The sequence below is a fragment of the Tachypleus tridentatus genome, chromosome 13 (assembly GCF_004210375.1).
Source record: "Tachypleus tridentatus isolate NWPU-2018 chromosome 13, ASM421037v1, whole genome shotgun sequence".
Classification (NCBI taxonomy): Eukaryota; Metazoa; Arthropoda; class Merostomata; order Xiphosura; family Limulidae; genus Tachypleus; species Tachypleus tridentatus.
Window position 1 is genome coordinate 223,064,012 of NC_134837.1, and position 18,065 is coordinate 223,082,076.

General features: G+C 29.2%; 1 protein-coding gene across 1 annotated transcript in view; it reads right to left on the minus strand.

Moving 5' to 3' along the window:
• The window catches only part of LOC143239183 (uncharacterized), a 123,425-nt gene that overhangs the window by 22,219 nt on the left and 83,141 nt on the right, over positions 1-18,065 (minus strand). The window contains exons 9-11 of the mRNA XM_076480048.1: positions 13,712-13,865; positions 10,499-10,775; positions 18-275 (exon numbers count right to left, since the gene is read on the minus strand). Coding sequence (XP_076336163.1) covers positions 18-275; positions 10,499-10,775; positions 13,712-13,865 — 689 coding nt within the window. The remainder of the gene's footprint in view (positions 1-17; positions 276-10,498; positions 10,776-13,711; positions 13,866-18,065) is intronic.

The window sequence follows — 18,065 nt, forward strand, 5'->3', positions numbered from 1 at the left end:
CTGAAACTTCAACTCACTGGAAACCTTGCACGCTTGTTGTAAATTTCCTTCCATTCTTTGATTTTCAAGCTTTCCTGCATCAGATCATCATCCTCTCCATAGAATTTATAGGCAAGGCTCATATGGCCCTCTATGGCTTCTAACATCTGTTTGGTAGAGCAGGGAATGTATTCTTTATGAGGATTAGACTGGCTATTGTAATGGTCAGTGTCATACCAATTAGCAGTGAACCATCTTGGCAAAAACCATTGGAAACCATTATGGGCAGTCATACCCTAAAAATTAAAACAGCATCAGTCTCATCATGAGCTAAAACTCAGACTATGAAAGTTTAATGATTTTCCTCCTTCACACATTAATTGTTCATAAAAAATTCATCGTTTTTTTTTACATTATATTTGCAATTTTTTTTGTTAACTTTATTATTTAGTGTTGTACAAGTAGGGGTGGATCTTGGAGAGTGGGTCTGGCCCCCTTCAATTTTCTTAAATTAAGATTTATTTTGTAAATTTTGCATAATAAGGTGTGGATCTAGGGAGAATGTTGCAAGTGAGTCCAAACCCTCCTACATATGTAACAGTACTAAAGTGACATGTAAATTTACAAATATTGCTTGTACGATTTAGTTAGACTTCTCCCAAAGCCCTGTATCCATCCCTGACAAAAATGTACACTGTAACACCTGTTTTTTACATTCTAATTTATAATTTGCATTACTTTATTCACTAATGTGAAATAAACTATAATGCTTGTTTTGTTTACATTTGTCTGTGTTGTGTTTGTAACAATGTAACTTTTACTTTCTAATTTGTGTCCCGTTAGAATCTGTGAGAGGTATAGCATGTCTGGAACACTACACTTTCTGATCTTAGAGGCAAATGCTAAGGCTTCTGGAACTCCTCCTCAAATTCTGGAGTAGTATTATTTATCCACTTTTTCATACCAGCCTTTTAACAATGTGATAAATTAGAAAGGTAAATTCATAAGTTTATTTTCCTTACTAAACATTGTCTTACTTATATTTTATAATGCTCTAACAAATCAATAATGTGTAGTGCTGTTAACATGTGTTAAGTCATTAGCCTATTTATACAAACAGAAGTACTATAATTATCACTAGCTCTACTTCATGTATGTTGTAGGAAGCACAAAAAAGTGAAAAAAAACAAACAAAAACTGGCTGCAATCTTTTGTAATTTAGACAAGTCCTAATAAGTAGTAATGCTAATATATACAATTTGTTTGTTCACTGATCCTCAGCATAAATGTTTCACAGTTCATTTCAGCCATTATTGTAAAATATATGCATATTAAATTCATGTCACATTTTTGCATACTTTCTTGTGTTTCTAAGCTGTAGGTGTAACAAAATTATCAAGAGTTTATTTACATAATAAAAATATCCCAATCATCCTTATGTAGTCCCTAACAATTTTCAAACATTTTTACCTTGGCTAAGTATGTATTTCTCAAACAAAAATAATAATTAATTTCCCTTGGTTACAAACCATCTGAATAACAGCATAGTTATAGGTAAAATACTTAAAGTTCCATAATTATTATAAAAACTTATGAACATGTAAAATAATACTACATTGCCTGAAAAAGCATACACTCCACACAGTATTGTTGCAACACATGATGGTGTCTTTCATTATTTCTAAACAAATGTATAAGCTTTAGACTTCAGAGGTATTCTCTATCCCATATACCAATGTACATTATGTTTGGCATTAAATACTGCAGGCGACTCATTTCCATTTTGAATATTAATTTAATACGGAATGTGAATTAATTATTTTGATGCAACATGTAAAAGAAAAGTGTGTGTTATGGTGGATTTTGGTTGTTACAGTTTTGTAAAAGCATGTGTTAAAAAATGAAAGTTTTTACATGCTTGTGTGACAACTGAATTATTTTGATGTGTTTCAGATTCTATATTTACATTTGTAACAACTCACATTAGCATATGGTGTTTATAAAATTTTTCATTGTTAAATATTTTAGAGTTTTTATTTGTGATGGATTTGAAAAATGAAATCCTAAAATATTGCAGATTATTACAGTATTATTGTTTTGTTTTTATACTACTTTGATTTCCACCTTAAGAATCATTTTAACATCTGCAAAAGTGACATCTAGTGTCACTATCACAACAAGTTTTCGTCAATTTCTTGCCAAATAGTAAATGTTGTAGAATCTGTTTTGCTAATAATGGAATGAATTAATTTTCACTGAGATATATACATTTACACACTATAACAGCACTGAAAATAATATTTTTGAAACTAAGGACAATTATATTTTAATGAAGAATTAATTTAATAAATAGAGGACTAAATTCCAATATCCCAGCTGTTTGTAACAATGCTACACTCTTTTCTTTAACAACAGTGATACATTTCAATGAAGAATTAGTCTACTAAGTAAATAAGAAAAGTCAAAGAAAATCGAAAGATCCCAATGAAAACAAAAGGAGGTAAAGTGGATCATTCAACAGTAAGTCCTGACAAACCAAAACAAATTAGACTATAATCAATAGCAGATGTGAGAAATAGATGGCAAAAGAATTGCAGATGAGGATGCATCCCTTTCCCTAGTTGCCAGAGACTAAGAAAGAAAGGACTTACCAGGATATAGCATGACCTAAGTGGAAAGAGAAAGTCCTATAAACATGCAAAAAACTCAAACATCAACAGCAACAACAAAAAAAAAGGAACTGCAGAAGCCTTAGTGGATAAAAACATGGACAGTTCCAACCAAAAATACCCCCCCTTCACTACTGTAGAGATATTAAATACCAAAAAAGGAATACGTGAGGTTGGATTAGCTATCTTGTTGATAACAATAATAAGGGAATTCATACCGGAAATATCATGCCTAATTTGTTTTTTAAATTATAATTATACTCAAATTCACAAGACAGCATGAAAGTAGCAATCCATAATGAGTTGACAACATTTCATCAGAAAAATCATGACTTACACTTTGTTGAATAAAAGTGACAACATTTTCTAAGTGAAATGTTTATATGCAGTATTAGGATAAAGGATGCATTGATGAGGGTGGAGAAATTTGCAAATTAGATATTGCCAAAAACATTTAAAAGAGGTATAAAAGACTGAACAATGTGAGACCAATACTTAGACAGTAAAAGCTGATACTGAAAAATAGCTATATTAACAGCAAATGGTGTTTTGGAAGTCTTAAAACCTCAACATTGTTATGAACATGCATACAAATAAATAATAATGAATTGTATGGAATAACAAGACTGGAAAAGTTTACACACTAAACAGTAATGTTATAAAAGGTTACTAATGATTGAATAAGTATTTCATTGTTTCTAAATTTTAAACAATGTAGTTGCCTTGTACATATGACATTTCACATACATCATGACCACATCACATTCACTATGCTTCAAACTAGGATCAAAATGTTCCTTTAAGTGTTCAAGTATTTTAATAGTTGGTCTGATGAAAGCATCCCTACATAACAGGAAGCATGATTCATAAATAACATTATTGTTGGGAAAACAGGATATAATATTCAGACCTGAAACAATTCTGAATTTCCAATAAAGGTCTGAACACATATTGACAGAAATTGTGGATAGACTATTAGCTCTTTAATTTTTGGATACTAATATGATTAGCAGGTGATGCTGCTCTAGTCATATTTCATTCCAAAAATAAAACAAGGAGAAGAAACTGTTTAAAGGTGGACAAGCATATTCCTAAAGCTATATAATTAAACACATTTTGTACACATTAGGAACTAAAATTACCTATACTGACAAGCCATAATATAAAATATATTCTATTGTATATTTCTTTTTATGAAATATAGCTTATGTACTGAATTGAATACAGTGGCCCCATTCAGCTCTTTATTTTTGGAAATGGTCCTTTATATTCACTTACTTCAATATATGGCACGTGAATAACCAACTGACAGCTTAGAATGTCTTCTTAGTGGTTTTCTCAGCCATTTTAATCTGTGAAAATGCTACCACATTCTCTTGAACAAAGATATAAAAGGTATGTTGTGTATTTAGTCTGCTCAAAATTTCATATTTTTTTCAAAATCTGAATAAATCTTAGTTATTAAGCTTTATAAATTATAGTGTAGTTCTTTGTAATTATTTTCTTAGTAGATATAAATCTAGACTTTTGAATGGGCACCAAAAGTAAAAATATTTGATATGTGCACTGTTTATGAGCAATTCTTTGGAGCTGCAGATGTATGAAATTTGAAAGAATTTTCATTTCTTTGTAAACTAGACCAAAATGTCACAATATCAGCCATAATATATTGAGTTGAAAAGAATTATCATTAATATTTTTACTAAATTTTAAAATTCGATGCAGGTTTTCACTTGACATCTTACTGGGTCTTACTGATCCAATCATATCAGAGATAATGTCATATTATGGTGCTTTTGAATCATAGAGGTAAAAAGGTTTCATTAAATTGATAACAAAATTTGTGCCTTATGATACATGTAAAATTCTAGAGTCCTTAAAGCTGAGACTGAACATTTCTATTCAGTATTGCTTGCACATGTACAAATCAAACTGATATTTGGCATTTATTTCTTGAAGCTTTAGTTGAGAATTTTAGATCCAATTTTATTCCAAAAACAAATGCTACAAAGTCCTGATTTACTTAATTTTGAAAGATACAAATGCATTTCTGTTATGCTATGTAAATATTTAATACAATAACCCTTTCACAATGGGTAACAGGTCAAAGGGCATGTTATCGCATTTGTTGACTTGCATTCAAAATGTTATTGAACTAATATTTTATGAAATTATGTCAATAAGTTTGGAATCAAACTTTACTTTGTGTGTGTGTGTGTGTGTGTGTGTGTGTGTGTGTGTGTGTATTAATTTCTTAATTTAAAACTAAATATTAAAAGAACACACCTAAATATACATTTGAGTGAGCCATGTGGTATGTTGAATGCAGGACTGTTCAAAATTAAATCTTTGTGATGTCAAAACACTAAATATATAGTTTTGTACAAATTAGTAACTCAAATTACTAATATTATCAAGGTACAATATCAACTAAGAACCTCATATATTTTTATTTTCCTGAGAAATGGCTTATGTAATCGAATCAAACACAGCAGCCCTGTTCACCTCTTTCCATTTTTGAAAATGGTCCTTTATATATGCTTAATACAGTATGTGACATGTAAATAACCAATAAACAGCTTATAATGTCCCCAGTCAGATTTCTCTGCCATTTTCTAAAAGGCTTCAGCATTCTTTTGATATAAGATTTCAATGAGGTAGGTTGCATCTTTAGTCTGCTCAAAGTTTCATATTTTTTAAAATCTAAATATATCTTAGTTACCATGCTTGATAAATTATGGTAAATTCTATGGCATCAGTGTTATCTATGATTTTTTTTATCCAAATGTATATATAAAACCTAAACAAATTGTTTGATATCCTCCACATACAAAATTTTAAAAGGCTTAGCAATCTACATCCAGCAGCAACCAAGTATAAAGGTCATTCTGAGAAGAGATAATTGTTTGTTTTACTTCTTGATTTATTGTTTTGTGTTGGATAAAAAAAGTTTAATAATTTGTTTCTACATAGTAATAATCTGTATGCATGTATAAAAACTCAAATGTGCATATTATAAGATACTAGTCCACCAAAAAACAATCAACACAGGAAAGACAAAAGGTCAGCTTTATATTACTGGATACATAATGAGTGCACATGTAGCACATTAATGCAGGTTATGTAATGTTAGCTAGACATGACTGGATTGTCAATGTAATAAAAAATGATAAATATACATGTAAATATATAGCATTATGAGACTCAAGCTACTTAGACTAAACATTTGTACTTTGTGTGATAATATGTGGTCATTCTAGCATGAAAAAAGCATAATTGATATTTATTTCCTAATCTTTTTACGATGCTTACAAGGTTGATCAAGTGACAGACTCCAAAGAGTACAAAAAATAACAATATAAAGTTTTACTGAAAACAAACACTTGAAATGTATTTAGGAGGTTAGAAATTATGCAAACAAGATTTGAGATTTTTGAAATGAAAAATAGTTATTTATTATTTTTATCAAATCACTTTGCTCTATAGTAATGAAAGACTATTTTCACAAACAAATATTTAGTAAAAAATTTCATTAAAAAACCAGAATTTTGGTATATTATATACATGTAATCTTTACTAAAACTCTATTAAATTTTGTGAAGATACACATGCTGTATCAAAAGTTATAGTGCATATATGTAATGTGTGCAAACGTATAGGCAAACTGGTATATATTTTATTGACTCCGTTGCAAAAGGGTTTATGATGCATGTCTTTAATGCAGAATAAGTAATTGAATTCAGCCATAAAGACTACAAATATGGAAGCAGTACAGCATCATGCTTAAACTATGAAATTATTAGAAGTAATGTCTTCATATAAGGATTCATCTAAAAGGATTAAAGCCTAAAGACAAATTCAGTGCTTCTTACTTACAATACCAGACAATATATTTCACTGTACAGTAGGTCTTAATCAGTACACAAAAATTAATTTAACATATTAATATAAAACTTTGCACAAGTATAAAGAGTTAAGAAAAAAAAAGATTAATCAATCATGGGTCAAACATTTCACACTTTGACCCATACCTTGCAAGTTCAAAATAGTTTTCTGTTCAACTGGTGGAATAATTTTAGGTGTATGCATTTTTCACTTTAAGAATATGACTACTGAATTGCATGGATTAACCACATACAATGTATGTCAATATGAAGTACAAAAACAATTGTTTGGTTAATGTTAGAATTACTTATATTACAAGATAACAATACCATAATACTACTAATATTGTAAATTCTTGAAGGAAGGTCTAAAGCACTGAACAGAAAGAACAAAAATCCATTAATTTAACTACAAGTCTGATATTTCTTTAAAGTTGCTAAAATCAGTCTTTCAGCATATTTCTACAAGACCCTACTATTAGGTTCTATGTTCTGTCAAAGTCAATAAGCCAAAGCTATAATCCTACATAACATACACACTTATTACAATATCAATGTGTGCAAATGTGTAGACAAATTCGTGTATATTATATCAAGCTGTTATGTGAGGGTTAACTCAATGCTTTACTAGCATAACCCATTACCCTGCTACAGTAGTTACATTTAGTATTAATGAATTTACAAAAATACAGATAAGATGCATTTAATAAAGAAACAAACTGAAAAAAACTATATAAAACAAATAAATTCCTATCAGTTCGAACCTACTGGTGGCAATTAACATACTTCTATTACAAGTGTGAATCAACTATCACATAAATATAACCTGAGCATAATGACTAGATTGATTTTCATCCACAGAATGGAAATTACACACGAGGAAATTACATAATGAACCTACCCAACCAGAAAACAATTTCAAATTAAAATGTAACAATTTCCCAGCCTTTCACATAAGTGAAACAGAAGGTAACTTGAATATTAGGTTAAAAGAACTTCAAAAACTCCTTTCCAAGTCTACAAACATATGAAGAGAAACAGAATGTAATCATACTAAAACATGAATTTGACATAAACAATATCAGGAAAACTTTATTAATAAAATCAAATAATCTCAATTAAAAAATACCCAGGCACATTTCTACATGATTTCAATCATTATTTCCTCAGACATTCCTAAACTTGTGCAAATATTTCATATAACATTTCTACATTTTCATACTTATTTATTTTTTGCTTTTTCTGGTCAACCATAACCAAAACAAACTGTCAATTCACTCACACTGATATGCACATGCATAAGTAACCACTATCAATTGTAAAATTTAAATGCATTGTTAGATTGTTGGACTGTTATATTTAACACTTTACCATTAAAATTTGTGTACTTGAAAATAATTACATCAGTGATCAAAATGTCATATCCACTTTACAATTATTCTTTCTTACTGTAAAAGATGAATTATGTAATAAAATATGCAACACCAATGTTTTAACTTCTCCACAATAATAATACTTCAATTTTACAATGATAACAGGATAATGATTTTAAAATTTAGCTCTGTAACCTTAACAAAATTTTCAATATCTTTTTTACACACAGATTTCCATTATGATATTCTTGTATTCTGGATTAATCAATATTGACCATATGGTTCTAAAATAAACTAAATAAATCAAAATGAAAATAACATTAATATCTTCTGTAAATGATTAGCTCAGTCAAATCATAATTTAATGAGTTGCAAGTTTATACCTTTTTTTCTAGTATTGTAATTGATATAAAAATAGAAAGAGCTAAAAACAAACTTTTATTTAACATTGAATTACTTATAATCATATGTAAAAAAGACAACTAGAGCATTTATAAATGAGATGCCTGCTTTCAAAATAGTTTATTTTGAAAACTCATTACTAGTAAGATACTGCTAACATTTTCACTTATTTTAGACATCAACATCATCAAAAGCATCTATAAAGAATTATAACTTATTATATAATAGTTATATGCTTTAAGAACATCAGGCATTCCAAACAATACTAAACTTGATTAAAAGAAATCTCCAAAGCCAAAACATATTGTTCGTGTCAGAAAAAAATATGAAGTATACAAAGTTACCATGGCAAAGTTTAAGCAGCATTCACACTGTTTATTTACATGTCACTTAACATGTAATTTTCCAAAGAGCTGATATTTCTTTAGTTAGCAATTCAAAGTTAGTGACAAAATTATTAGCAATGGGAATCAAACTTAAGACTGAAATCACAAGACATCTCCCCTAATTATGTAGCTTTGTATTTAATAACAAACAAGTATCTATACATAACAGCCAAAGGTTTTTGTTTGTCTGCCATGCTTCACAGCCTGTTTCTTTTTGTGAGGGAATTTCATGGAAGAAATGGGACTTGGTCCACTGAGTGTTTGACAAAATCACAAAGGATTGATGTAGGAATGGAAAAAAATTGATAGAGAAACATTTTTCAGAATATATTTATTGTTTGTTGTTCAATATATATTTTTTTCTTATTTTTTCATGTTGATATTATATAAATGAGGAGAAACAGAGCTATACAGGTATCCATGTGCCTGCAGGAGGTTGTGCCAGTAATTACAAACTGTAGAATTCATACCCCATTCTAGAAAAGTGATCATTTAAAAAAAAAAATATTCTGGTAAGCACTGCACAAGAAAAGTGTTCAAATTGTGTTCTTTATTAATATGCAGCTCACTGAACCAAAATTATTCAATGTACAGTGCTCAAACTTTTCTTAAATTTTACTGATATAAACTGTAATGTTTTTATACATTAAAAGTGCTATCCTCTATTTAAGAGATAAGTTTTTATTTGAGAAATCAGTTTTTAAGGTGTAATCTAACCATCATGTATGATCGTACCGAAAGTTGTGTTCTTGCTGCAAGAAAGCACTTTTATTTAAAATTGTTTGCCATTATAAAGACATAGTTGTTGCAAATACCATAGTTAATTTTCTGATTGACTTAATCTTAAATACCCAAAGTTTCTTGTTTTTTTTTTTTGACAGCTTTGTGTTTGTAGTGCCATTCAATAGATGGCATTAACATTTGATAAAACCTCAATCACCACTTCTGACATTGTTAACTTGTTGTATTTCAACACAACAGATAGCACAATTGTATTTATTAATTTGGATAGATATAAAGCCACACCATTGCTTCATTACAGTACAATACAAGATTTTGCTGTACCAAGTCAAATAAACTGATTTGAAAGAAATATCTCCCTTTCGAAATTTTTTACAGAAATGACAACTGTCAAAAAGTGTTCATTTTGGTACAAGTCTTTTCTGATACTCATAAAATGACAAAAAACAGCAGCATCCAGTGGAAAAATCACTGTGCCTATTTAGCAAGACTTGAGTACTCTATTGTGCTATAGGCACATATTACATCAAAATCTAAGCATTGTTGCCAACAATGCATTGCAGTCAGTTTCCTTTACTTAAAAACAAATGCAGCACAAATTTTCTTACTGAAATAAATGAAATGACAAAATATGATTATAAAAGGCTTCCAAAAAATAAATCATATTGCATATATGCTGTGGTCCATGGCACTGGATTGAATGCACATTTTTTTAGTTATTGATCACTATTTTCAGGAAATTTACCAATGAATTGTTTCAATGAGCACCTGCTAGTAATGGCAATATTTAGATTACTTGGGTAGTTAGAATAATCAAAAAACAATAAAGACTGGAAACAGTAATTTTGATTATTTGATTATTTTCATTACATTAAAAGATTTAATCATAATTTCAATTAACTGATTCGCTTACGAGACACAAGTCAAAGCTATCACTGCTCATAGGTAATCAATCATATTGATTAACTGCTCACTTCTAATAAATGCTATCATTTACATATTTCTAATCTATTTACAGAAACTAGTTTTCTTACATTAAGCACTACCATTAACACATTTTCTACCTGTTTATAAGCTTCACACATGATGGCTCTTGCTGCATAGTCATAGAAATCTCCAATAATGATTCTAGCATTTTTACTTTTCAGCCCTGCAAGATACTGTGTCATATTAAGAGAGGCCCGCTCTCGTGGAAATTTGCGATTAGTGATGAAGTCCATGCCATTGGCTTGCATTAAGTCTTGGAGAAGAGACAGATATTCAGGATACTTTTGTCCATCCTCAGTCAGTGCAGCTACTCGCTGCCAGCCTAGTTGCCGAAAAAGCTCAACATACACATATCTGTAGAGAAACACATTTACTGATAAAAAGTGAATACTACAAATGTAAAATACCAATTAAATTTAAAAGCCAACTTAAAGGCTATAGTATGAAATTTAAACCAAAACAGTATATCATAAATACTCTTAAGGCCTGATCAGTAAATATAAATTGTGTTTTCAAACTACTTCAATCGATAATAAACCAATACAAATCTAATCATAACAATAAATAAAAATTAAATCAAAATGCAAGTGTGAAATAAGTAAAGCTAATTAGTAACTGCAGAAATCTAGATCATTTCAAGTCTGTTCCAGCAAAAATAGTAGTATAGGTGTACATTATTTCTTCTCTTTTTATATTTCACAGTACAATTATGTTTAAGAGACATCTTTTAAGTAATTTCAACTGAAAGCACTATGTCATATTTAACATTCAGTACATCTTTCAGAAACTTCTAAAATTGTCTTTGTACATTATATATTAACTATAAGGTTATTATTTCTGATATTAATAATTTTTACATGATAATAAAAGCAACTTTCAACAAACGAAATTGAACACTTATATATGTATACAATTAGATTATCACAAGCAATTAATCCTCAAGAAGTAATTTCAAACTAATTTCATTGCATATGCATATAACCTGAAATTTATTCAAAAATTTACCCTGGGATCTGTATGTTAAATATGTTTCTTGAGGTGAAAATTGAAAAAAAAAAAAAAACAGAAAAGAGTACAGATGGCTAATAATTTAAATAATTCTACAAACTAACATAAATAATTATTTTTAGATTCTTATTTCTAAAATCATGTATTTTTGTCTTAACTCTGAGAAAACAATGTGATTAGTTAATGTTTTTCACTGACTTTTAGGATAAAATTTGATAAAGATGACAACAAAAGTTAATTTCTAAAACAATCCATGGAAAAAATTAATTTAATGCATATTTTTTTCTGCATTTTTAATTTGAATTTAATAACACCATAATTTTTTAGTCTACAAAAAAGTAACAAGTCACATACTTTCCAAGAAGTTTTGGTCTATAAAGTTCACAAATTATTAAAAAGACTGTTGGAAAAGGGCATGATAATAAAAGATGGACTTTGTAACTAACATTTCAGTAAAACAAAATTATATTTAAAAAAAGAAAGAAAGATTGAATGCTGTATAATTACATGACTTAGTAACAGTTATAATATAAACCTGTACACTCCATTCAATTATATTCTATGTAATAACGGTATATGATTAATGAGTATTAAACACTGTTTTTAAAACTTTCTTCTGAATTAACAAATCACAACTTACATAGTGTTAAAATCTGAATTAAGAAATATATTAATATCTCAAGTTCATTAGTATAAGTTTATAATAGTTATTTCATTAAATTTAGAATGCAACAGCTAAGAAAAGTACTTACATACACATTTACTAACCCATGTCCAGAGAGTTAACAGAACAAAAACTATACTGGAAAAGGATTTTTTTCATGCACATTTCTACTGAAAGGTATATGAAAATGGTTTAATGTGAAATCTTTGTTAATTTGATACTTAAGAATCTGATAAAATATGATTACTTTTCAATCAACAATCACTCTCTTCTGATATGTATGTTAAGCAAGAAATTGTTCTCAGTCATGCTGTCTTCAAACTGGCACAGCTTTACAAATTTAGTTATAACATTCATATAACATTAAAATATCATCAAAAGGCCTAAGATATCATTACCTAGATATTTCAAAGCTTGCAGTTAGTTGAATTTTGGAGAGTAAGTGGCACTTTATGGCCAGACTCATTTCCTCAGCAGATAGTTATAATGATGAAAAAAAAAATGACAGGGCATTTTATCATTTTCTTAGAATTAAGATGAAAATAAATATCCAGAAAATTATGTCTGCTATAGTTTACATGTAAAGGAAAAAATTTAAAAAAAAGCAAATGTAGGGATGGCTAATATCAATCTTAAAAAACAATGTAAACAAGACAGTAGGAATGGCATTTGCATGTTTTTCACAAAACACATGTAAAAAACATAGTTTCTATATTCCATCCCTACTATCTTTTTTGAATTTTTTTTTTTTTAATTTATTCATTTGCTTGTTTTTTTTGTAATGCATGTTTCAACAGACATAGGAAGGTCTTGTTTATAACCAAGTTCTAAATACAATGAAGTTACAACTGTAATATTTCTTGCTTATTATTGGCTGGCAATTCCTGTTTCACCTTGTACTTAAACTTTTTATAGGAACACAAAATTTCTGTAATAAATGTAAGTTTAAAGAACAACGATAAAGTTGTTTACACAGGAATTATGATTCTCTAAATTACTAATACTTATAAAATGGATAATCCATAGTCACCTCAGCAAAATTGACTGACATCAGTTTTGGTTTTTGAGTTATCATGTAATACAAAAGATACAGAAGAAAAACAATAAATTCAGACTTTTTGTTATGATATTTACAGACATTCTAAAAACTTGACTCTATCATTACATAGATATTGTTATAAAAGGAAACACTTCACAATATTATAAAGTTCTGATGACCTAATAAGATTTTTAAAATACCATTTCAATAAAATATCCAAGCCAATCCTACATAGATAGTGATACTGCCTGCTTTACAGAATTATTTAATTTTGATTATATTTTTCTCACTTCTTGTATTAAACATTTAACAAGCATATCCCAGTATGGAGTTTTAATATGTTGTATGTACTGCTTATCACAACTGAATACAACAAACTATTTATCTTGTAATTTCTTTTAGATGAGCTGGGTTTGTTTGTTTTTTTAATTAAATTCACTAAACCATATTTTCTATTTATGTCTTGTTAATAAACTATAATAAGTGCTAAATAAAATACACTTTACCAACTACAATGGTGCAACCTTCTTGAACTTAAATGAAAGAACAAATCATAAACAAAAATGCCAGAAAAAATACCTAAACTGATTGTTTTCTGGGATTGTGCGAAAGAAGTATGGATATTTTTCTCTGTTGTTGATCAGAACACCCTCAGCACTGTAACTGATGATAATAGTATTGAAGTGTTTGGCAACTCCAGCAATAGGTTCAACAGTGTCAGAACATGCTGGACCTATATTAATAAAAAAAGACATGTATCAATACATGTAAACAAAAGTCTACAGAGAACAGTTTTGTTTTATTGCTTTTATATGATAAGAAGACTGTTAAGAATAAATAGCTATTTTTATAATAATAATAATAATAATAATAAAAGCAGTTTACTTGCTATTTAACAACATTAATCTCAGGCCTATGCTTGTGAATGAGCAAGCTCTCTTTCTTTTTATTTCCTCCCCAGAGGATCTCTTCATCACTGGTCCTTGGTAAGATTTTCAATTTATTAGAATGAACAACAGTGCTACATTCTTCAAGGGCACATTCATGTACACTTGATTTAAAATGGATCTTAAGTTAACATGTTTTTACACTGACATTCATAATTTTCTTTCAGTAGAACCAATATAGCCTTGCTAACAGTAAGGACGAGCAAATTTATGAACTATGAATGATGAATGTAAGTTAAATCAGTCATTGAAAATAAAGTAAGAAACAATTAGGTTTAAACAGACATCTCAACTGTATCTGCAAATGCTCTTCTAATGACATATCTAACTGATTTTAAAAATTAAAGAATATATCACACATGTGGTTGACTGATAACAAGGTATTTAAAAACTTCAAATACAGTTGGTATACTAATGTTTTTGCTTATTTAAATAACTGTAAGGTATTCTACCAATTACAAAAATCAGAAAATTATTTTTATATAAGAGCTCATTAATGTTTTTAAATATTTTATAAAAAACCTCATAGGTGCTAGATACTTTATCACCACAATAAAACAGTATTTTGAGTAAATTTTCCTTAAACATACTTGAAATAAAACCCTCAAAAATAAAATAAAACCCGTAAATGTCTTTTTTTTTAAGGTACATTTCACATTCAAATTTACCATTGTTATTGGTAACTGAAGTATCCAAAAACAAATTATCCTGATATTCTACAGCATACTTTCTACTGTTATGTCTACTGTTCAAATGCTTAAGAAATTGATATGAATATGACAGGTTTCAAATAGGTTAAAATTGTCATCAACATACAAATGACAATACACACATTTAAACTGTTGCAGATAGTGTTTTAATTTTTGTTTTTCATAAATGGGAAAATGTTGTAATCAGTAAAACTAGACAATGTAAATGCGAGGTTTTATTTCCATTAAAATCCTTTCATTTGTTAGTTCAACTCAAGTCTTTCTCTATTCTGATTCCAAGATCAATCCAAACCTGACCTTGGTTTCTGACTTGATGAAGAAAAGACCATCTGTAGTCAAGGAAGTACATACACTGTTTTTGTGCTAAATGTTTTATTGAAGACTTCCTTTTGTTTAATGCTCTTTGTTCTGCCATTTTATATAACTTAGAATAGCATTAGTTACTAAGATTTTCAGCTTTACTTTGCAATTCCATGTCATGATTGAATCTTCTGTATGGAGGACTTATTCAATAGTTCCAGAATATATTTTATATTTAATCTGAGAACATCACAGAGCAGATAAAGATTGAGAAATTTCAGTGCTGTAACCAGAATATTGGTTATTGTAGAGTTTCCTATTAACTGTGAAGAATGTACTGCTCTTTACTTGAACACTTGTGTCAAAGATTATAAAAGCATGTGTTTGAGGACATGAAATTTTTCACAATTCAAAAGACTAATGACCTACAACAAGTCAGTCACCTTTAGACAATAATCTATTGAATGAAATGTTGGGCAAAAGAGAAGGTCTCTCCCAAACATTGTTCTTTATGTTGCTGTGAAGGTACATGGCTTCAATCCTACAGCAACCTATACAGGTGAGGGAGCTACCAACATCTGATGTTTGAGGCCATAATGATTGAGTTCTACTCTTGAGAGTCAACCTTGGTACAAGAAAAACACAAGTTGAGGTTCACTGTAGTCTTGGCATCTGAAGTTTTCAAGACCAATGCCAGCCAGAGTACAACCTCTGCTCTTGTTATATCACCACAAAGAAGAGGATTGAAGACACCATAGACAGACATTGTCTACTAGCCTTGCCAGAAGAAGAGACAGTTGGTACTAAATGGATTTAGGGCCTGTGGTGAACCTTTTTGAGTTAGAAAACACAACCCCAACATCACTACAACCCATGATAAAGAATTGGTTCCAGAAACCAGAAACTAGCTGTCAAACATATCTCATTTCTCTGCACTATTCAACTTCAAAAGCCCACTGCCTGTTGAAGTACCAGAGCTAATAATACCAAGAACCTTGGCAACCAGGTGATAACTGGAAGATCAGTAAGAAGGCTTTTTAGTCATACCCAAAGAACCTCTCCCCATGAGTGAATCTACATAAATTACTCTGTTAACAGTTAAAGGGTTGGTAAAGGAATGTATAAACCATTTCCTTCACCATTTCAGACAGATTAGTGTCTGGAATAAAAAGATTTAAGGACAGGTAATGTAGCATCTGTTGCTTAATGTGTTTATATAGTAGTCAACTTGATTAAGCATTTAGGTGATGAAAAAAAGATCTAAGAATACAAACCAAATGAAAAAATGTCATATTCAGAGGCAAGAGACACTTTGTACCATAAGCCAAGTGACCACAGCTAATAAACTTAATGATAGTCAGCTAGGATTAACAGGTAGTAGAAAAACTACTTAATGAAAAAGTGTCCTAAACCTTGCTTTCCAAATTCCCATATGATGATATGAGGCACATGTGCATTACATAATACATTTTGTGGCCACTACTCATGTAACAGTTAAATGTTCAAGCAATCAGAGATTGAAAAGAGGTAGTATTCTTGCTTCCTGAACTATTAGGTAGTAATATACAGAAGAATGTTTAGATTACATTTTACAACTACTACTTAATTAACTTTTTCCATATGAAGTAACCACCATGTAAAAAATTATGAGAGTATTCATAAAATACCTTTTAACATAATGTGTATCCTCAAGAAATTTTACAAACTTTCAATAAACACTAAGTCCAGAAGTCTTTTGTAGATAAAATGTCATATTTTTAGTCAAGTATTTTAAGTGAAGATTTACCCAAGTGTTGACTAGTCCAAGTGAAGATTAAAAATACTGTCATTAATCTGACATTTTTCAAATTTCATTTTCTTAAATCTAAGACTTCTTAAATAAATATCAAACCTTTTTTTACGTAAAACTTTACATTTTGTATGTTATTTTCTCAACCCGAACTCTATACAGGCTCTTCAGATTTGTCAAACCTTGTAATTACACACACACACACACACACTAGCAGACAATTACCCAATATTTACTTTTACAGCCTAAACTAATAGATTTTTCATTTAGTTTTACTTTATAGTTGAGCTTTAACCCTTTTAGACAACAACAAGAACTCCTTGTTATGCACAACAGCTTTGTGTAAACTACATATTCAATAACAAGCACACTCCTCTTACAATTCACAACCATGCTCAAGCTTTGTATGTGTTTGTCATTGGTCACGAGTATGTTGTTTATTTATCTCAAAGTACATACAACAATTTCCTAATTTTTACTTTAGTTAATTTTATAAAAATACGAAATAAATATACACATAAAATAAGTAAATGTATTACTTGCATCTGAAATATTGTCTTCAAGATTTTGAACTCATACAATACAATGTTGGAAATTACACTCTAAATCAAGGTAACAATAATGTGATCTCAGAAATGATTTTTTTTAATTCAGTTTTCAGCTTAAATGGCAAAATATTTCCATTCATATAAAAATAGAATATTCTAAAATTTATCTGGCTTTCTAACTAGCATAATAATAACATAAAGTAATTCCTATACCTGGTCAAGCAGAGTTCCGACAGAAGCAAATAAAAGAAAATGGTGCTAAAATGTTCCAATCTGCTTAACCAAAGGCTTTTAGACCTTGTACATGTCAGTTAAGTGAGATGTTCACTTTCTATTGGTTACAAATAATACAAAAGCAAATATCAGAAAGAATTTATGAGAAGTTTTGAAATCAGGAAACAAGGTGGGTAGTTTTTAGTTTATTGTTTTAATCTTCATAAAATAAAAAAAAAGAAGCTTTCTTCCACAAACTGACAGTTTGAATCAGTGACATATATAATACAAAAGAAAGTTACACTAGCTTTGAGAGATAGCAGAAAATGTTGAAATGAATAGTATAGACTCAAAAAGTATCAATGCAATATGGAAAGTGAAGCTTGGCATTTATTTATAATATATTAATATATATACATATAAGCA